Consider the following 21,300-nt stretch of genomic DNA (forward strand, 5'->3'; position numbering starts at 1 on the left):
TCTGTTTTGGCTGACAAACTCCATTCTCTTAATAATAGTATAGATATATTCTTAAATATAGGGTTTGGACTGGAGAAAATGGAAATTGCATATGCTGGAATGTTTCCAATTAATACAATTCAATATGTTCGATCATTTACAATGTTTTATTACTTGTCGGTCTCTTCTTCTTTTTTTTCTTTTGAGGACAAATTAATTCCCTAATTTTTTGGGGGGGGAATGAATCTAACCCCTCAAGTAAGAAAGTCGAAAGACATCTGACCAAACAACCAAGCAAAAAAACTACCAAAAAACAATTCAAATGTTTTATTAATTGTTTCTTATCTTTGTAGAAATCATAGTTTCTTAGGTACAATGAGGGCGAAAGGATAAACATAGATCGTGCAGCCCTTGGTACGGAGCTGCTAGGTCAAGATCGTGCGGCTCCAAGATTGGCTAGGCCTTTTGGGCTTGCTTACTCCTTTTGGGACTGGGATGAGGTCTTCGGGCCTTATCTTGGGCCTCATGATCGAGGAGTGGGCCGGCCTTCTAAGGCTGGGTCTTATTTAAGTTTTATTTCCTTTGCCTATTTACTTGTCTTTGGTAACATAGTTTATAGGCTTTCTTAAATAAGTGAGCATGGGTACCGTCAAATGATTGGACCTAATCTATGTATCGCTGTGGTTTGCCACAAACTCTTTATCTACCCATAGATGGTAGAGGGATGATATGTAATGGTCCTTTCTGGCCTGAGTATTATTAATATATCGACATGATATTCTTCAAAAAAAAAAAAAAGGATAAACATAGATCCATCTTCAATTCATCGTTAATTGGACTAAGCCTAATTAATCCTCATGCATGCAATTTCTCGTTTTTGATCATCTCATTAAGCAGCTACGAATAAAAGTTTGAATATTAGTTTGCTAGATTCAATTAGGTAATTAAATACTAGGAGCAACTCCAACAATATATTCATTAAAACTCTTCAATATTGGTGCTTTGTTATATATATATATATGTGTGTGCATGTGTATCTTTCAATTGTTATGGACAATTTGGAGAAAAATGATGAAACAAAAGAAATCAACGAACAGATGTTTATCCTTAATTAAATAATTCTTCCAATGTAGCAAATTAATTAAAATCAAATAATAGAATCCATTGAGTTTTTTTAGACACATATAATTGAATACACGCAATAGCATTCTGGTTTTTTTCTTTTCTTTTCAATAAACAGATGAATAGCCTGGAGCATCCGGCTCATCTCCTATTAAATTTTATTCTGAAGAAAAAAAATAGAAAACATACAAGAATAAAGGGGACATAAAACCAAATCGTTGAGAAAAAGCAACCAAAAAGAAAACAAATGACAAATACAAGAAAAAAGTGAACCTAACGAAACTGAAAATTGGGAAGCCTCATATGAAACAACAACATTGTGGTTCACTAGCTAGAACATCATCTTTATGCATGGGACTATCTCTCAATTCTTTTGCCTGAGCTTCCTTCCCTCCGCGAGCCGTTTGGCAAAATCGACCAGTGCTTCTTCGTAGGTACCTTCTCCCTCAGTTTCCTCGTACCTCCCAGTATCGAGATTTACCCTTGACAATGGCTTCTTCAACAGCGCATTTCCGATCTCCACAAGCCTCTTCAGATTCTTCTCTGTTGCAATGTCCACTGATGCCTCCTCACCGATCAAATTATCATCCTATAATTTTCACAACATCATGAAACTATATATTAGCCTGATATATGCAAGCAGCCATAAAATTAAAAGTAATTAATCATAGTAAGTGCTTCTGGAACTAAAAGCACTTCGTACGTAGTTCGTACAGAAGCATTGCAAACATGCATGCACTATGTTGACAAACTCTGTTCACCTGAATACGTATGTAGTTATCGTTGCAATTGAGGGACTGGAAGAGAATGGAGACATGAATGTCAACCATATCAGCACTCGAATCGCCAAACATGTCAACCAAAGGTGTACTCCCATTGTTAAACAACCAATTGATCAAACCCCATTTTGAGGCCTCGGCTGCGGTGTACTTCCCTTCAGACTTGGCGGACCCGGTGCCCAATGAGAGCACTAGCAACCGAGTGGCATCCAAAGGCTCTGACTCGTGCTTCAACATCTCTCTGTTTATGTGGCTAATGGCCATCATTGTCTGCAGATATTATATAGTTAAGATAGATCGATTAGATACGTAGGGCACTTGGTATATGTTCTTTTGGTAGATAAATGCGTGATACGTACGTAGTTAGCATATATACTATTAGTCTGTCACAACATAAAACAAAGTTCACGTAAAGTGATGAAATTTAAGATTCAAATTGACAATTTAACAATTAACATAACACCTCATATTATCGGACAAAAGTAGTGAATCACAAGCATAGATTACTTACAGGATTGTTTGCAGCGACCCCACCATCAATGAGATCAAAAGAACGAGTTGTTCCCTGTTTGTCCGTAACCTCAAAGTAGTGTGCGGGGAGAAAAGTTGGAGCTGCAGAGGTACTGACGCAGATATCTGAAAGCTTTGCATTTTTCAAAGAACTTTCTTTTGCCTGTCCTTGGAGAAATTAGTCCAAATTAGTCCCAAATATGTATATGAAGATTGAAGAGTGAATTCGTGCCTTAATGGTTTGTCCTTACATCAATGGTTGAGAAAATCACAGGCTGAAGGTGTTTGATATCGAACGTTGGAATGATGACATTGGTTAGAGTTTCTTTTATAGTGAGGTCGCCAAGCAGCCCAGTCGTCAATGTTCGCAGGTACTTCCCGTCGTATTTTGGTCCGGTCACCGCACCAACCAAACTTTGAATTGATGTCAAGAAGTTATTTCGACTGCATATCAATGTAGATAAAAAAGAAAATAAGAATAACGCTACATTCACCAAATCATGTTCATTTGTGAAATATTGCTTCATTGCATGTGTACATACTATGCTTGTTTGTATGAGATATTTAAGTCAACTGACCTCTTCTGAGGGAAAATCTTAGGTGTTTGTTCCAAGTAGAAGTTATTGATGTCCTTTGCTTCATACATGGGTCGATTGTCCTTGTTGGGAGCTGTAAGCATGGTGGTGACCAACCCACCTGTGCTAGTTCCGGCGATTATATCAAAATAATCTGCAAGTCTTGCACTGGGGCCATCCAAATCCTACATAATTAATACACAGATGACAGACTAAGTAAAAGATGGAAGTAGTGAATGGTTATTTTTATGAGTATGTAAGATAATGCAAGTACCTGAAGCTTGGATTCGAGAAAACCGAGGATAGTGCCGGGGATGATGCCTCTAATACCACCTCCATCAATGCTTAACACTGTCACCATCTTTCTCTTTGCCAAACCAGTCGACATTTTCAAAAAAAAAAAACCTAGTTTTCTAGCTTGATATTCAAAAGCACTAATTCCAGAAAAACGATATCAATAGTAGTGACTTGGATAAATGATTTACATGAATGTGAAAGCAGTACGTTTGTGAATGAATTATGAAGCATACTCCAAAACCATTATGATATTTATAGCTAGCAAGAACCCAACCAACTTATCAGAAAAAAAGAAGAACAGACAAAGACTATGATATCTTATTGACTTGGCTGCTGCTTATGGTGACCATAATATTAGGTCCGAGGCGGCTAACCCTAGTCACCCCTTTCAATTTAATGATTGGGTCAAGTCTTCTACGCTATCTAGGTCTTAGTTTTAATCAAACTAGTTGCCTGGGTATGTAGATCAGTAAGGTTATTATTCAATACCGCTTCATGGACTTCGTCGTCAACCTCATGATCGATGGAATGTTAGGTGGTGTTCAAGAATGTGCCATTTGGTTTATACTGTGTAGTGTAGCTACTCATATCAAATGCAGAGAAAGCATATTTCATTATTAGCTTCCAAGAAACACCGAAAAGCTAGCCGGAGTAGGTCTCTTTTCCAGGAAAGCTAGCTAGTTGGCTGCCTTATCCACCCACAGCCACTAATTAATGTTAATGAATTCTTAACATACATGTACAATAAATTAGTTAAGCCCTTAATTAACTATCCACTCGAAGACCAAACTTTAGACGTACTGTTAGGGATCGAGCAACCAATATATTCTTAATTTAACGCGATGCATGTTAATTAATCTCTTCGGCTCGATCTTCCTAAACGTTACTTGATTGCCAGCATTAGATCGGTAAAAATATAATCATGTTCTAGTTTCTACGTACCAAACATGCTTATACCAGATTAGTTAAGTAGTGTAAACTTATCATGATGACGTTCTTTGATATATAGTTGAGCACAACACCAAGAATGTAAACTTATCATGATGACGTTCTTTGATATATAGTTGAGCACAACACCAAGAAAATTCTACGTACATATCACCATGAATTGTATAATGTATTGGTTCTTGGCAGACGAGAAGGTTCTGCGTATATATATCATAAGGTTCAAGTTTATTTTAACGTACTTGGAGAGGAGTCAGGAAGCCTATAATTTGACCACTTTTTAATTTTAAAAAAAATATGGGTTTGGACCAGAAAAAATAGAAAATGCATGCATGAATGTTTTCACACTTCAATATGCTCATTTAAAATGGTACGTTGATTTTATCTTTTTAATTTTTTATTGAAAACATAGTTTCATAGGTACAAATTAAACGTTCCACGTTTTAAAGGTCAAAAAGATAAACATCGATCGATTATTCCCTGTTGGATTAAGACCCGATCCTCGATCATACATGCAATCTCTCGTTTTTCTTGTTTGGTAATAAGCTAGTTGCGTACTGTTTGTAATTCTATGAGTTTTTATCATAGATAAGGTCTGAACTTTCTCAGTCCGGACATAATGGTACCTAGACTTTCACAGTGATCAAATAGGTACCTGGACTTCCAAAACCACATCATGATTAAGGTGCTTCCGTCTATATTTCGTTATTCATCCGTTAAGTGCATGGGCAAATCAGACATTTTACTCAAATTGATCACTAAAATCAGAATTGCAATTAATTTTTATCGTTATGCTTCGTTTTTCCTTAATACTTTGTTGTATAATCACTTTTATTTGGTTTCTTAATTTTACTTTGTAAAAATTAATTGCAATTCTGGGCTAATTTTTGAAGAACAATAAAAATTATTCAAGAAAACATAATGTTGGAATGTTGGATATTGTTATTATTTATTGGGAGACAATAATTGGAGGTAAAATTTGATGGAAAGTTTCACATGAATAGTGTTGGGGGTAGACCTGTAAATGGACCGGATTTGGATTTAGGTCGGAGCGGATAGACCTAAATCCAAATCCGTTTACTAATAAAAAAATTCAACTCGAACCCGCTCCGTCAACCCCGCCAATCGTTGATAGCTCGATCCAAATCCGTATCCGCCGGATTAATGGATACCCGATCCGCTAATCCGATCCATTTATAGTTTTAAATATTTTTAAATTTTAAATAGTAATATTAAATTTATATCATGATACCTTATAAAATAGTAATAAAATATTAAAGGGTTTTTGTCCATTTTTAGAGATTTTTTTCTCACTTACCCCATTAAGTTTTTTTAATTCCCTCTTATCCAAAACACTCTAAGGAGGTCTTCCCTAATACCCCATTAAGATTTTTTTTTTGTTTTTTAATTTTTTTTAATACCATTTTACCCTCACCCCTTTGTTACTTAGAGAGTGAGAGAAAGAGAAAGAGAGAGAGAGAGAGTGGAAGAGAGAGAAACCATAAAGACTTCGCCGGAGTCCCGTCACCGGCTGCCAGATTCCGATCACCTGCCGCCGGAATCCGGTCACCGGCTGCCGCCCACCTAAATTTGCTGAAAATCTCACGGAAATGTTTTTTTGCCCCCAATAGACATCTATTGCCCCCTAATAGAGAGGCAATAGAGGTATATTGCCCCCCAATAGACGACTATCAGCCATGTATCGCTCTCCAATAGACGTCTATTGCCCCCCAATAGGACTTTCAGTCTCCAAAATGAGAACTAATCTCCCTAAATTTAGACAAATACAACTTTGATAACGGAAAAAAAAACAAGGAGATTACATTAATTCAAAACGTCTATTGCGCCCCAATAGCCGTCTATTAATTGTCCTCCAATAGAGGAGCAATAAACCTCTATTGCCCCCAATAGACATTCAAAACTTTTTTTTTTCCTTTCCTTCTGTCCCGTTACTTAAAAAAAAAAAAAAAAATCTGATCTGATCTGATTTAGGCACCCAGAAAATGATATGGGCACCCAATCTTCTTCTTCCCCGATTGACCGGAACCCTCTCTTCTTGCTGCACCAAATCCCCCAGTCTATCGAAAACCATACTCTTCGTTTCGGCCTCACCTTCTAAAGCACCGGACGTTCGTCCACGAGTCCTCCTCTGACGCTGAAAGGATCGAATTGGAGACGAGGCCTAAATCGAATTCGATTTGGCCGGTCACTGAAACAAATCTGAACTCGCCGGAGCCCGAGGCTGAAATGACGGCGGCTGGTGAATCTTCAAAACGGAGCTGAGGCCTTCGCCGGATCGGGTCTTCCAGGTCGAGCGGTGGAGATCGATCTCATCGAAGTCGGTGATGACCTCCTCAACGATGTCGCGAGTTCGGACAGATCCCTGTCGCCGTTCTGCAAATCGTCCGGTCCAAATCAGACGGCGTCGAACAATGTAGAGCCATGGGTCTTCTGCGTCGCCTCCGCGGTTGAATTAGTCGCCGTCCGGGAAGAATAGATCTCCATGTCACCATGAAACCTTCTCCGGTGAATGTGGTCGGTGATCTGTACGTGATTATGGGAGAGAGAGAGAGAGAGAGAGAGAGAGAGAGAGAGAGAGAGAGAGAGAGAGAGAGAGAGAGAGAGAGAGAGAGAGAGAGAGAGAGAGAGAGAGATGTGCTGGAGAGAGAGAGAGACGAGAGAATGGCATAAAATGAAGTTGTTTAATTAGACTGAGGGTATATTTGTCATTGTACTCTGAATTGGGTTAGTGAGAATAAAAATCTGTTGCTGGGGTAAGTGGGAAAAATTTTGCTCATTTTGGTGCTTTTGGGCAAGGACCCTATTAAAACAACATGAAGAGTATCACTTAAAGTAGAATTACATTATCAAAATATTTCCTACACCCGATAAATTAAGAGAGACGTCAAGAGATGTGTATAAAATTAATTGTGCTTCTACAACCTTCTTAGCTTTTTGGTAAACTAAACAAAGCCTTTATCAATAATGTCTCTTGGGTGATGGACTGGTGGACTCTATTATAAAGACCGCCCCTTAGGTTTTTACAAAAAAATTGTATTAAGAAATTCTCAATATTTTATATTATATTTTTCAAAAAATAATAACATATTAATAAAAAATAATATTGTATTATTATGAAAACGGATCGTATCATTAACGGATCGGATCGACCTAAATCCGTATTTGATCAGTTAAATAAACGGGTTAACGGATTCGGATCATTAACAGATCAACGGATCAAAATTTTCAATCCAAACCCGTCCAATAGCCACGGATCTGGATCGGGTCCGGATCAAAATCCGGTCCATTTACAAGTCTAGTTGGGGGGAAGAGTTTGGAGGGAAAGTAAGATAGAAAGGAAGGAGTGTTTGTCCATGTCAGATAAAGTTATGACAGTCATTTTAGTGGCCAATTTGAGTAAAATGTTTAATTTACCCCTACACTTAATGATGGAATAACATAATATAGAATATAGACGGAAGTACCTTAATGATGTGGTTTTGAAAGTCCAGATACATAATTTATCACTTTGAAAGTCTAATTATCATTATGTCCGGTCCAAGAAAGTTCAGACCCCACCTATGATAACAACCCTAATTCTATTCACATTTAAAAGCTTCTTTCAATTTTTGACTTTAAAGAAGAAATAGCTAAAGCCATATTCATAGAAGTGAAATGTTATAAACTTATATAGAACTTGTGAAATCAATATTTCATTAACAAAGAGCACTAGATCTTTCAATTCTCAATCATCATACAAGTATGTTAGAACACACTAATATTCTTTAATGACACTAAAAATGATCATACGTACAGTTAAGTAAAGACTCCATCAAAATACACATAATTAAGTCGAGACATCATGGCATGATGATATCTAGAAATTAATGGCGTGGAGGTTGTACCACCAGCTGCTCCACCGAGAGCGGCTGCTGGGGTGTGATTTTAGCTTCTTCCTTTTCCAAATAACGGTAACACCCTAAGCTATGTACACTCTTTCATTACCAATGGTAATGGCATCTACATGTTGCTTCATAACAAATGACGCCCTAATTGGACCAAACTTTCATTATATTCTCGTAAACACCATTTTCAGAAACAGAAAATGCTACACTTGTTGGACTTTACAAAACCCTACAAAACAATAGTATTGGATCTCCTGACCATTCTAGCTAGACTGCCGTGCAGATCATAGAAACTTCATGACGTGGTCGTTTGTATTTGGGCCAGCCCAATTGTACATTCCTCCTGATCGGAGTGTAAGAAACAACAACAACGACTCCCTTCAATTCTTTAGCAGAAGATTCAATTCAACTGGATTCGGATACTCCAAGCTCACCACAAATCCTCTGCTTCGCTCGGAACAGCAACGGCAAAGTCACCATGGGCGATTCCGACTCCAATTCCAGGTCCGATCTCTTCACTACTCTAAAGTTTTTGTATCAAATTTTGAAGATTGCTGTAAGTTAAATGGATTGGAATTCAAATTTTGTGGTGAATGCAATGCAGCGGTGGTGCAGATTATGCAGAAATCATGGTAGTGCGTCACGGCGAAACGGCCTGGAACTCTGATGGTAGAATCCAGGTCCTTTTTCTCACTTGAAGTTCAGTTAGTTTTCTATAAATTATGCATTTGATCAATTCTGCGTTGTGTAAGTTGATTGATGAGTATAGAGTTGCTTATATTGTTGAACTTAGCTGCTATGACAAACTAAAAATGTTTTGAAATTTATAGAAGGAAAGTTTGAGGTGCTTAGGTTGGTATTACCGTATTGGAGTGGCAAATTCCGCTTAATTGGTAGTCAGGTGCATGAATTCAAAGGGTCAGTTTAGAAAATTAAAAGAAGTTAAAGCGCAAGGCCGGTTGAAATTTGAGAACCGGAGTGAGAAATGAGTAGAAGTTCACGGTTCATATGTGCATTTTTCATCGTTCTTTTCATTAGAAGAAAACTGAAAGTTAGTGTCTTTGAGCAGGGACATCTGGATGTTGAATTGAATGATGCTGGGAGGCAGCAAGCAGCTGCAGTAAGTTGCTAGTTCTAGCTCAAGTGAAGGATTTTGAGTCTACACTTTGCCTGTTGATGTCTGACTATTTTGTCTTTGACTTTCTGAAGGTGGGCAGTAGATTAGCCAAGGATCCTAAAATCTCTCTTGTATACTCCTCTGACTTGAAACGAGCTTATGAGACTGCTCAAATAATTGCAGCCAGGTGCGGTGGGCTAAATGTAGGTAACTTGTTTTGAAGTTTCTCCCTGTTGCATCTATTAAAGCAGATTTTTTTACTGTGTTTTGGTAATCAACTCATTTAAATTCTGCCAAAACACTGGGGTTGGATTCAAGCAAATTCCTTTCTTTTGCTGCCAAATCCGTAATTTATGTAAGAGCGTTTTTTCTATTAAATAATGTAAGAGAAATGTTGAATTAAATTTCAGGTTGTAACAGATCCTGATTTACGAGAAAGACACTTGGGCGATCTTCAAGGCCTTGTATTTAGAGAAGCGGCCAAACTTAGTTCTAAGGCCTACCAGGCCTTTATATCTCACCGTACATGTCAAGATATTCCAGTAAGCAATCTGTTTGTTCTTTGGGCCGCAAGCTCATAATCAGAATTTCAACTCTGTTGGTAAAAGTCACATAACACAAGTACTCCATTGTGAAATTTTATGAACTGTGTTTTTGCGTATCAGCTCTGCTGTTTTTGCGGTAAGGGACTAGTGTTACATAGCATGTGATATATGTTAAAAGGGTGAATAATCTAACAAATAACAGACACCCTATAGACATCACAGGCATGATTTTTAGCAGTAGAGATTACAATAAAAGTGTTGGAATTCACTTATATTCTGCTATATTACACACAGGGTGGCGGAGAAAGTCTTGATCAACTTTATGACCGCTGCACATCTGCATTGGAGAGAATTGGTGGTAAGCACAAAGGTATGGGGTCTCCTGGTTTATATTCTTTACCATAATGGAAGTTTGCAGAGTCCTTGTTTAATCAAGTGTTGGTTATTTGTTGAGACTTAATGGCCCCATATTATTTTCAATTGTTGAGATTCAGATGAGCACTTAAGAAAACTGCAGTTCAACTACGTTGTCAAATGTAGCATTATTTTCAGTTGCAATTATGATGCAATCTCTGTATAAACTATTCTTTCGAATATGTTTGCCTCTCAAAGTCTAACTTAGCCACAATAACAATTTTACGTTTAGATCAAAAGTCACATGACTTGCAATCTGAATGCTTATATTCTGGCTTGTTTTAATGCAGGAGAGCGAGTAGTTGTGGTCACTCATGGGGGTGTCATCAGATCACTGTACCAGCGGGCTTGCCCAAATGGCAGTTCCATAGGGAAAGTGGCCAATACATCGATCAACACATTTCACTTGTATGATGAGGACAAATGGACCATAAAATCCTGGGGTGATATTAGTCATCTGAAGGAAACAGATTATCTGGAATCAGGTTTTGGAGGGGACGGAACTTCAGGTTAGTTCATGCTTAGGTGCTCTTGCAATTTGTAGGAATCAATAAAATAATGGAATTTATACGATTGAGTAACAGATTCGTGAAAGCCATACGATGAATCGACTTATATGTTTATGGGTGTGCCCTATGGAGTTGAACATTTCCTCAGAATACAAATTGCTTGGTTGAGGAGTCTGAATTTGTGAATGATCTATGTCTCTTAATGATGTATCTTCATTTATAACTTCAGCCTTCACAACTACTTCCTATTTATTTGTAAACTGCTTGACCTACCTGGATCCGCAAATCAAGTTGCTCAAATGCTGACTTACCACCTACCATCTGGACCACCTTGCTTCGACTGGTAGAAGTTCAAGCATCAGATATGACTATAAGGTTGTATATCACGAAACTGGTGCAGTCTAACGATCCCCGTATCGGTTAGGAAACTTCATGGCAGCTGGAACTATTTCCCAAACTGGACTGCAGTTGTGGTCTGAGATGAAAATTCTTTTGGATGCTTGTGCTTTTTTAAAGCAGTTGTAGCTCTCCGTTGGTTTTTGTCATTATTTGCTTGCTTGGTTTACGAAACTGTGAAGTCGCTACTAGGTGATTGTCAAGTAGATCGTCCTAATTGTTTTCTGGGTCTTCTGACTGATTGCTGAGATCAGATCAGTGACAAATCTCTATCAGAGCTAAACTTGTTGAAATTATTCATGACACAGGTGAGAGTGCCGGACTTGGCTTAAAATCCAGGTCGTAGTGACCACAAACAGATGTGCATTGTCAAATTTGTTTCTCCATATATGACATCTTTGTGCTTATTAGGTATCCGGAAACTCCTCACGGCCTAACTCCTCATTGGGTACAAGTAAAACCTAGATTCATGCAATCAGATCATACTTTTGCCTTTCAAGGCTTAATCCTAGAATTAGAGCTCCTCGTCATCATTTAAAATTTAAAATGAAGCGTTTCGAAATTTGAGTTTCTTTTGAAAAATACAAGTAGATAGAAGTTTGAAACAACGTAACGTAGTTAGACCACAACTATACGTACGTAGTCTAGTTTTGACCATAACCATACAAAAATCTGAGCAGAGAATTCGAAATTCGACAGCATCATAAACACATTGACCTTACACAAAAAGAAATTGGATGAAGAATGATTCAATGGCAATGATAAATATCCTCACTTTTCTTATTGTTTCCTATAATCTCATGATAAGGTAAGCATGCGCGTCACAGAATTATGAAATGAGTTCTGGAGCTATCCGAACGTGGAGAAAACTATAATTTGCAGTTGGGATCTTCAGGTTTCCTTGTGTTTTCCTCTTTTCACTTTCCAATTGAGAGGTCCTTTTGACTTGTGCTCAAGGATGATCCATCCCCCTTTTGACTTGGAAAACAAACATGGAACTATTCCATTCCTAATTTATACCTATAATGATACCTCATTTCCTTTTTGATAGTCAACTATAAAATAGTTTAACTTGAACGTTTGAGAATGAGCTCGATCATTTTATTTAGTTTTATGGTGTATTCAACCAAGTCCATCATCATATCTTGAGAGTTGAGGCAAATCCCATTTTTTTCTGAGGGCTCAACATGGACATGTGGTACAATGTATATGCCAATTTTGATACATGAGTCACAAATCACAATGTCACCCTCAATTTGGCGCCAATCCCATAAGAAGGTGGATTGAGACTAGACTAGTTCATCATCACCATCACGATCTTCATTATTATAGTTACGGTTCAATGTTTAGTATGTGTTAGCAGTTTTTGTGGCCGAATACGGAGTAAAGAATGTAAAAAGAAAGAGTCTTGTATGGAGAAACGTATATATATATATATATAATTGTATAAAAAAAAAACTATAATCTATAAAATTCGGAATATAAATAAATTGTTTCTAGTCAATAGTATGAATTTCTAATTACCATGCATGTTGGAAAAGTCGCGTGACTTGCAACGATTGGTCTTCATCTTTGATATTGTGCTCCCCTTAATCATCTAGGTTCACTAACCTATGTAATAATGTAAAGTCCCGTAAATCTTTCGTGTATGATTTTATCTCATAAGGAATTGATTCTATTAGTACTGAATCACCCACTTGTATATACCGTAAACTATTATTATCTCCTTTGTACCGTTAGAATTTTTTTTTTTTAGACGAATTATCTTTTTGTATCAAATCATAAAACTCATACAGTTTCTCAAATTGTCAAGAAATGCTTAATTACCAATATATTTTGTTTTTTTACGTTCTTGACTTGCATCAAGCTGTACAACTCCAACAAATTCGATCATCATCATTAACGAACCTCCATTGCGGGGAAAAAAAAATCTCAAATCATATTAGGAACATAATCTAAGGACCAGTAAGGTACATCACTTTGGATGATAGGATATGAAAATGTTTAATATATGGATCAGTGGGGGGCTGAATCATGACCTTAATGTTAGGTGCGTAGCAAGATTTATAATCAATTCATGTTTTTTCTGCTTGGATGAAGTTTAGGGTTTTCAGTGGGGAACCAAGTGGCCTCTGGGGGGTTCTTGAAAAACCCTTGCTTCATGAATTTTTAGTGCTTTGTATGCACGACAATTGCATTTTATTTGAAATTGATGGTATTAAAAATGGTTAGTTGAAATTTGAAGGAGTACCGAAGGAAATTAATAATCCATTCGTATCAAATGAGTCAAATGACCCCATTGCAAATTTGCAAGGTTGGGTTTACACATTAGAATGAGAAAAGGCATTTTTATCTGCTGAAGCAATGGAGTGGATATTCCTTAACCAAAGTTGGGAAAATACATTTTATTCCCACAATCTACTCTAACCTAACGACCAAGTCAGAAACGTACCCTGAGTTTATGTTCAACTTGCATTGGACCTTAAGGCACCTGGTACCTAAGACGCGGAATACAATAACTTTCATCAATCAACGCAAAAGCATGCATGGTTCATTTTGCCCCCTATAATGGCGATATTGCTCCGAACATCACCACACTAGCTAGCCACTATCCAAAGCTAGCTAGCTCAACATAAAAACGTACACCTTTATCCTCACATTAAGATTTGAGATTTGAATTTTGGATCCCATGCTCTAGCTCAACGATCCTAACGCGCGACATGGGATACAAGACGTGCAATTTCACTCGCGAACCAAACAATACAATGGATCTTTTTGTACTACTCCTTCCTATTTCTTTTGTTCAGTCCTCTTCATTCTAGACAATAATTAATCTTCACTCACTCGATTTACATATATTCATCTGGTTTATGATGGTATTAAGCATTTCGTTAACACGAACGTGCTATACCCTCCAAAACATAAGACGACAACTCGACATTACCTCCAAGTTTAACCAAAATGATGAACCCTAAAGGACCAGCAAGTTCATTACACCCTTCCTTGTCCTAATCATGTTTAGTTTTTCTTTTTTCACCTTTTGCTAAATTAATTAGTATGAGAATAGTTGACTAAATCTCAGTTAGTTATTAAAAGATAAAAAAGTAATAAGATTTGTCAAATTGTTTGGAGACAAAGCAAAAATGAAGCTTCCATCTCATTCATCAATTTCATGTGAACTATATAGGACGGTTCCAAATTCCAATCTTAGCCTCAACTCGCAGCTTCCATTTTCACACAATTGTATGCTTTTCTTGGCAAGTAAGTTTGTAATGACAGGGGATCAAGTGGTACGTACGTATTGCGTAATATTGTTTTTTTTATATGACATAAAATGTTACTAGTATCGATTTGAAAATCCACTAAATTCTTGACAAGAAGCCCTGCCTCAAGCATGTAATGGAAAGTTTTTAGATGAAAACCATGCACAACACATGGACTACTGTGTACGTATTTTAGCATCACTTGGTTCTTAAGTAATAGACAAAGTACCTACATTTTCATCCTCCACTTTATACGTCTATGTTGGTAGACAAATCACAAATGCCCCTTTCTTTTTTATTACAAGACAAAACCTCAACTCTTTTTATCTCTAAAGACAAACCTGACTTTATCTTATTCGAACATTTTTGCTATTATTGAAAAACAACACGAATATTTTGGCGAAAGGTATCTTGTCCAAGAAGAAACCCCTACAAACGGCGTTCTACTTTTGTTTTTTTACAAGCCGAAACAAAAAAAAATTAAGAATTACCCATCCCAATCTCGTCGCTGATTGGTCCGATCATGTGATTTTTTTTTTCATTAATTAATACAACCGACCCTGGTGCGTGCCACGTGGCTTAATCAATGTACAGCCTGGACCCCCGGGACCACTCCCACCACAAGCCAACAATAATTTTCACTTAAATACCATGCTTAATCCGGAATCAAACTTATTTAAATTTATTTCCACTCTCACCACTTTCAGGCCAGTAAGTTTGAAGGGTCTTCCGATTCGTGCGTCTGAGGCAGGAATTAATCTGACATTGCTGAAATATCATTGTGAATATCAGTTCGAATACTAATACTAATTAGGTGAATATGTTACTCACTCGCTAACTAATCTATTGCGAACCTTATTTGAGATTGAGTGAATGTGTTACTCACTGCTAACCTAATTGAGATTCTCCCCGATTTAAAAAAAAAAAAAATTAAAAAATTAAATAATTTTATATTTTAGCTGGGGGAAGAATATAATAAAGCAAACGCATCGTCGTTTCTCCCTTTTTTATCGCTTTCTTCGGATCCCTCCCTTCTTCTCTCTATCCAGCCCTGTCTTCATTTTTGAGAAAACCCAAAACCTCAAATTGGCTTCGGAAAATTTGAAATTCGAATTCACAAGGTTCGGACAAGTTTCCGGAGTCGGAGTCTGGTCTTGGTTTTTGATCTAATGCTCTGACGCTGGTGTTTTGGAGCTGAAATCCCCAGACTTGGTCTGTTTGGGGATATAGGAGAGTTGTGAATTTACCAAAATGGGTCTCTGCACCTCCAAACCCTCGTTCCCCAACTCCATCACTTCGTCTCCGCAGTCCGATTCTCAGGTCGGGAAAGATCCGGTGAAGGTCAATTCGAGCACCGGCGATGTCGAAAACCCTAGAAATGAGCAGAACGGAGAGAAGGTCGAGGAGGAGACTGTGATCGCCGTCAAGAAGTCGCCGTTTTTTCCGTTCTACAGTCCGAGTCCGGCGCACTACTTCTTCTCCTCGAAGAAGTCTCCGGCGAATGCCAGCGCGAAGTCGACGCCGAGCCGGTTCTTCAAGCGGCCGTTCCCGCCGCCGTCGCCGGCGAAGCACATAAGGGCGCTGCTGGCGCGGCGGCACGGGACGGTGAAGCCGAACGAGGCGATTCCGGAGGGGAGTGAGGTTGAGGGAGGTGTGACTGGGCTTGACAAGAGCTTTGGGTTCTCTAAGCATTTGAGTAACAAGTATGAGCTCGGTGAAGAGGTTGGCCGAGGGCATTTTGGGTATACTTGCAAAGCTACCTTCAAGAAGGGAGAGCTCAAGGGCCAGCAGGTTGCTGTCAAAGTCATCCCCAAAGTCAAGGTTTGCGAAAATTTTCCTAGTTTTAACTGAATTGCTGCCTAGTTTTCGGGTTTGTTTCGAGTCAGTTGTTGATACTGCATTGTTTGAATTGGATCTGTAGGCAGATACATGATCTCTGATGTGTAATCATTACAAAAATATAGAAATGTTTTCTATCGTGTTTGTGTACTATTGGCTGATTGTGATGGATGATTTTATTGTCAGATGACTACTGCAATTGCCATTGAGGATGTGAGAAGGGAAGTCAAGATATTGAAAGCTTTGACCGGGCATAGCAATCTAGTACAGTTTTATGATGCATATGAAGACCATGATAATGTCTACATAGTTATGGAGTAAGCACTGATTGCTTTGTTTTGTTTGATTTATGTGATTCAGTGATTTCGGGTAACCATTTTTTATGGAGTTTAGTGTTAACTGACTTGGTTTGATTTTCATATTTCAGACTGTGCGAAGGAGGGGAGCTCTTAGATAGGATACTTGCAAGGTATATTTTGTGCCTTCTAGATTTGAATTGAACCTGTTATGTTTTGGTTGCTCTTGATGAACTACGAAGTAGTGAAGTCATGGGAAACAATGGTTGCAAGTCATTAAGTATTTCTTTTCTGCAGGGGTGGGAAATATACAGAGGAAGATGCAAGGACTGTGATGACACAAATATTAAATGTTGTCGCGTTTTGCCACCTCCAGGGCGTGGTCCATCGAGATCTTAAGCCAGAGGTATGCTGTCCTCTAGATGATTACAAAACTTGCTGCAATGCATCACTATCTAAAATTCCCTTGAGATTCTTTGTCCAATGTTATTACTTTCCCAGTCGTAGCTTTTGTAAGAGTGCCCTTTGTCTCTTCAAGTAATATGGCATCTATGCTCACCTCCATTTCAAAAGATGTCATTTCTTTCATGCTATCGATTCCTTTGTTCTCTTTGCCATTTGGAAGAATACTATGTGATGAGAAAATGTAACAAGGGGCAGTTGTGCAAGATTCCATATTGGTAATATAATTAGTTAATGAATGCATTATTGGATCAAAAAGTTCTAAGCTTAGCAGAAAAATCTGACCAACTTTATATTTTAGCTGTTCATTTATGTAACATAGTTGCAATTTCTCTCCCAGCATTTGGTTGTTGCCACTTTCCATTTCTCTTCCTTTATGTACTCATCAAGTGTTCTTAATATCTGGACCAGAATTTTCTGTTTACATCGAAGGATGAAGATTCACAGTTGAAGGCTATAGACTTTGGCCTTTCAGATTTTGTGAAACCAGGTTGGTCAATACTTCTATTTATAAGCCTCACAATTACTTGATCTTTTAGTAAAGCTATTTGGTCAGTGTTTTCTTATGAGTGAATAATCTTTGCAGATGAAAGGCTTAACGACATTGTTGGTAGTGCATACTATGTAGCCCCCGAAGTGTTACATAGGGCTTATGGTACAGAGGCTGATGTCTGGAGCGTAGGTGTGATTGCATACATTCTATTGTGTGGCAGCCGTCCATTTTGGGCTCGAACTGAGTCTGGCATTTTTCGGGCAGTTCTAAAAGCTGATCCAAGTTTTGATGAAACACCTTGGCCAACTCTCTCTACAGAGGCAAAAGATTTTGTCAAGCGCCTATTGAATAAAGACCCACGGAAAAGAATGACAGCTGCACAAGCGTTAAGTGAGTGCCTTATCCACTCTCAAAATGCTTGGTCATGAACTCATGATTAACTTCAGAAACTGTCACTCACTGCCTTCTCTTGCAGGTCATCCCTGGCTTAAAAATTATAGCACTGTTAAAATTCCTCTGGACCTATTAATATTCAAGCTCATGAAGGTTTATATGCGCTCATCACCTCTCCGCAAAACTGCCTTAAGGGTGGGTATATGTTGCCATTTTCAGTTGAAAGTATATATTAGTATTGCTGCTATAACTATTGATGGTTATTATCCCTTAAAGTTTCTTATTGCGAACCCTTTTTTTTTTTTTTTTTTTTTGTATTTCAATTACCAGTTTATTTTTATTTCCTCAAATTTTTCGTAGCCTCTAGTAGCCTATCTTGTTCTCACAACATTTGACATTTTGCAGGCTCTTTCCAAGACATTGACTGTTGATGAGCTTTGCTATTTGAAGGAGCAGTTTGCGCTTTTAGAACCAAACAAAAATGGCACAATAAGCTTAGAAAACATCAAAACGGTCAGTTTCCTTCAGAATATCTTGACTTAGAGATTTGTGGTTAGTAATGCTAATGCTCTTGAACATCCTAATATTCTCAGGCCTTGATGAAAAATGCAACTGATGCAATGAAGGAGGCACGAATTGCTGATTTTCTAGCATCGGTAGGTGCTTTGACTATGGTAGTGGCAGTTTTTCACATTGACATGTTCTTGATTCTTATTACAACATTATACTTCTTTTTGGCAGCTTAATGCATTGCAATACAGAAGGATGGATTTTGAGGAATTTTGTACAGCTGCACTAAGTGTCCACCAACTTGAGGCTCTGGACCGTTGGGAGCAACATGCTCGTTGTGCATATGAACTTTTTGACAAGGAAGGCAACAGGGCTATTGTCATTGAGGAACTGGCTTCGGTACGTGGTTGCATCTTTCTTCTACCTTTTCTTGAATCCTTCTACTATCAGATTGCCTCTGCTTCTACTAGATTCCCATGGCCACTGCCTCATGCAGTATCATAAATAATAGTTCTGAGCTGAGTCAAAATTTCTATATGCATGAATTTACCCTGATCTATGGTATTGTGTGTTTCAGGAACTTGGTCTTGGCCCTTCTGTCCCTGTTCATGCGGTTCTTCATGATTGGATTAGGCACACCGACGGGAAGCTGAGTTTCCTTGGATTTGTGAAATTGTTGCATGGCGTATCTAGCCGGGTTGTTGCAAAAGCTCAATGACAGTGTCGATGAGGTTCAAGAAGTATAGATTGGCCATGCTGTCTTGACCAATAAAACAATGGTTAGAGTGAGGTGGTTAAATAAGAAATTTCCTGGACCTGATAGTCTTGATTTTCACGGCTGTAAGCCAACACGATCATTTGATGAAAAGCTTCGGCTTTGTGTACACTGGGAGCAGAGTTGAAGCGTAGTCGTGGTTTTTTTTCCACTGTAAATCTTGTAGTTTTAGTTAGTGTGTTTAGTTGCAGATAGAATAGTGCTCCAACTGTTTTACTAGACGATCACAGACCATGTTTCTGACATAATAGACTTGGCAGGACATGCGATTACCTGTATCATTTCTCTCTATCTCTGTATCTCTCTTTCTATGATTCCAGCTAAGTTTGACAGGCTTATATCAACATAATTGTGATTCCAACTCACTCACTAGTCTTCATTCTCGGTTTTTTATATCATACATGTGATTATATATTTCCCTAGTAAGTTGCATTTGAATTCCTTTGCTTGACATTTGATAAGGTCTCGTTTGGTTTGTCAAAAGAAAATCATTTCATTTTGTAGAAAATCATTTTATTTGTATTTCCCGTGTAATGCGAAGAATAGAAGAGTTTTTGGTCGGTTTGATTCAGTCCGATTAGGCACGCATTGAGGCATTGAGCTGAGTTGTGAAATTGTGCCTGAGATTTAAAGTGGACTATTGCAACACGAGCAATTTCATCGGAGTGCAATGCAATTCAACTTCGATCCTTCTCTGTGTAATTGATTTGGTTACCTATCGACATGAGCCTTTAAATTGGAAACCATGATTTGAAATGGGCCGTTACTTGGTAGTTGACGAGTCGAGCTTTTTAAATTGGGCCTGATATATGAAATGAATTTGTTGCCTCGTATATAATTAGGATAAAGTGTGTGTGCGTGTGTGTGTATATATATATATATATATTGGCATCAAACACCTATAGCCTGTGATGTCAGACATTTTACTCTTCATATATAATTTGGGATTCCTTGTTAATATATGTTAGTGGTTAAATTTTATGGTATTACAGACAAAAGAAAGTTGATTGAACTATTAAGAATGCCAAGCTTCGAGGTCAGGGATAAGTATCACTTGAAAGTATGCAGGTTTGATTTTGTTGATGGTGGGTGGTTGCTGCAAATAAGTAGTTATTTGCAAACCGTTTGAGAAGTTGTGTAGTCACATTATCAGTACGCCCTCAAACGAGAACTTGTTTTAATCCTTGCTGACAAAATACCAAAATATAATTCCCAATTTCTGTTTGTTGCAAGTTGCATGCGATTGCAAAGCCTGTGGATGCATTTTCATTGAATGCAACAATAGTACAATTTGTGGTGCATAATTGTGTGATTTTATTGCTTGATAACAAAAGTCAATGTTAATATGTCATGGCTGTTTTTGAATTTTGAACATAAATCATGAACTATGCGTTTAACTTCACTACAAAACCATTTACTTTCATCATAATTTTATTAGCAAACTGCATATACCCTCTTGACAAGATTCCAAAACACAAAAAACTTCACAACATTTAGTTTTAAACACTTAAGGACAAAAGTTTACAGCTAAGGACAATTTACTACTATGTAGTAATTTTGCTTCCCTTTTTATCTTTTTATCCCATTTTTTTTCTTTCGGTAAAATTAAAAAAAAAAATTTAACGGAGCGTAGTGGGCCCATGCTTTTGAATTTGTTTGTTTGACATATTGCAGGTATAAACCTATCCTTCATACTCGAAGGTAAACAATTAAATTTTACTATTCATAATTTCGATCATTTCCAAACTAGATTTAATTGTTATTTGCAAAAGAACTAGCGAAGAATTAGCAGAAGAAAGAGAAAAGTTGAGAAAATTAAAAGATTTTAGATCCAGACTTAAAAGAGAAACTCCCGACTACTGGGATATTATCTTTATAGTCCAGAAAAGAATTTATAAAGTTGAGAAAAATATTCGAGATATCAAATATACTCTTACAGAGAAAATAATACTCTCTCTCTCAAAAAACCCTAGGCGGCAGTTGTCTTTCCGTCAAAGTTTATGCCCGGTCCGACGGCACGCCCTCGTGGCATCGTCGTCGGACGGGCTAGAGGGGGCCTTGTGCCCATTGGTAGTTTGCTATGGAGTAAGCCCGATCGAAGTAATGGAGGTGTGGGGGTGCTTTCGCTGGCCAGAACGGTTGGAAGCTCTGTCGGGGAGAGGCGGGCGGTGGTTCG

The 21,300-nt window shown here is 37.9% G+C and overlaps 3 protein-coding genes across 5 annotated transcripts; 2 read left to right on the forward strand and 1 right to left on the reverse strand.

Moving 5' to 3' along the window:
• Window positions 1–1,374: 1,374 nt before the first annotated feature.
• Window positions 1,375–3,446, reverse strand: LOC133727350 (patatin-like protein 2). The gene is made up of 6 exons (XM_062154942.1): window positions 3,240–3,446; window positions 2,969–3,150; window positions 2,642–2,834; window positions 2,392–2,553; window positions 1,863–2,150; window positions 1,375–1,690 (listed from the first exon to the last, which is right to left on the reverse strand). The coding sequence occupies exons 1-6, from the start codon at window positions 3,351–3,353 to the stop codon at window positions 1,466–1,468; spliced, it is 1,164 nt and encodes a 387-aa protein (XP_062010926.1). The 5' UTR covers window positions 3,354–3,446; the 3' UTR covers window positions 1,375–1,465.
• Window positions 3,447–8,459: 5,013 nt separating this feature from the next.
• LOC133727351 (phosphoglycerate mutase-like protein 4) lies at window positions 8,460–10,786 on the forward strand. Of its 3 annotated transcripts, none has more exons than XM_062154943.1 (7): window positions 8,460–8,616; window positions 8,717–8,792; window positions 9,182–9,232; window positions 9,322–9,432; window positions 9,640–9,771; window positions 10,069–10,144; window positions 10,479–10,786. In XM_062154943.1, exons 1-7 carry the CDS (start codon window positions 8,591–8,593, stop codon window positions 10,700–10,702), a joined length of 696 nt encoding a protein of 231 aa, XP_062010927.1. In that variant the 5' UTR covers window positions 8,460–8,590; the 3' UTR covers window positions 10,703–10,786. The 3 variants fall into 3 exon arrangements, with proteins under 3 accessions (XP_062010927.1, XP_062010928.1, XP_062010929.1); XM_062154944.1 differs by having other exon boundaries at window positions 10,069–10,132; XM_062154945.1 differs by having other exon boundaries at window positions 8,552–8,616; window positions 8,717–8,781.
• Window positions 10,787–15,356: 4,570 nt separating this feature from the next.
• LOC133720400 (CDPK-related kinase 5) lies at window positions 15,357–19,489 on the forward strand. The gene is made up of 11 exons (XM_062146684.1): window positions 15,357–16,177; window positions 16,382–16,512; window positions 16,623–16,664; window positions 16,789–16,897; window positions 17,365–17,443; window positions 17,540–17,836; window positions 17,922–18,034; window positions 18,245–18,352; window positions 18,433–18,495; window positions 18,581–18,748; window positions 18,927–19,489. Exons 1-11 carry the CDS (start codon window positions 15,608–15,610, stop codon window positions 19,065–19,067), a joined length of 1,821 nt encoding a protein of 606 aa, XP_062002668.1. The 5' UTR covers window positions 15,357–15,607; the 3' UTR covers window positions 19,068–19,489.
• The last annotated feature ends 1,811 nt before the right edge of the window (window positions 19,490–21,300 follow it).

Source organism: Rosa rugosa, chromosome 1 (genome assembly GCF_958449725.1).
Source record: "Rosa rugosa chromosome 1, drRosRugo1.1, whole genome shotgun sequence".
Lineage (NCBI taxonomy): Eukaryota > Viridiplantae > Streptophyta > Magnoliopsida > Rosales > Rosaceae > Rosa > Rosa rugosa.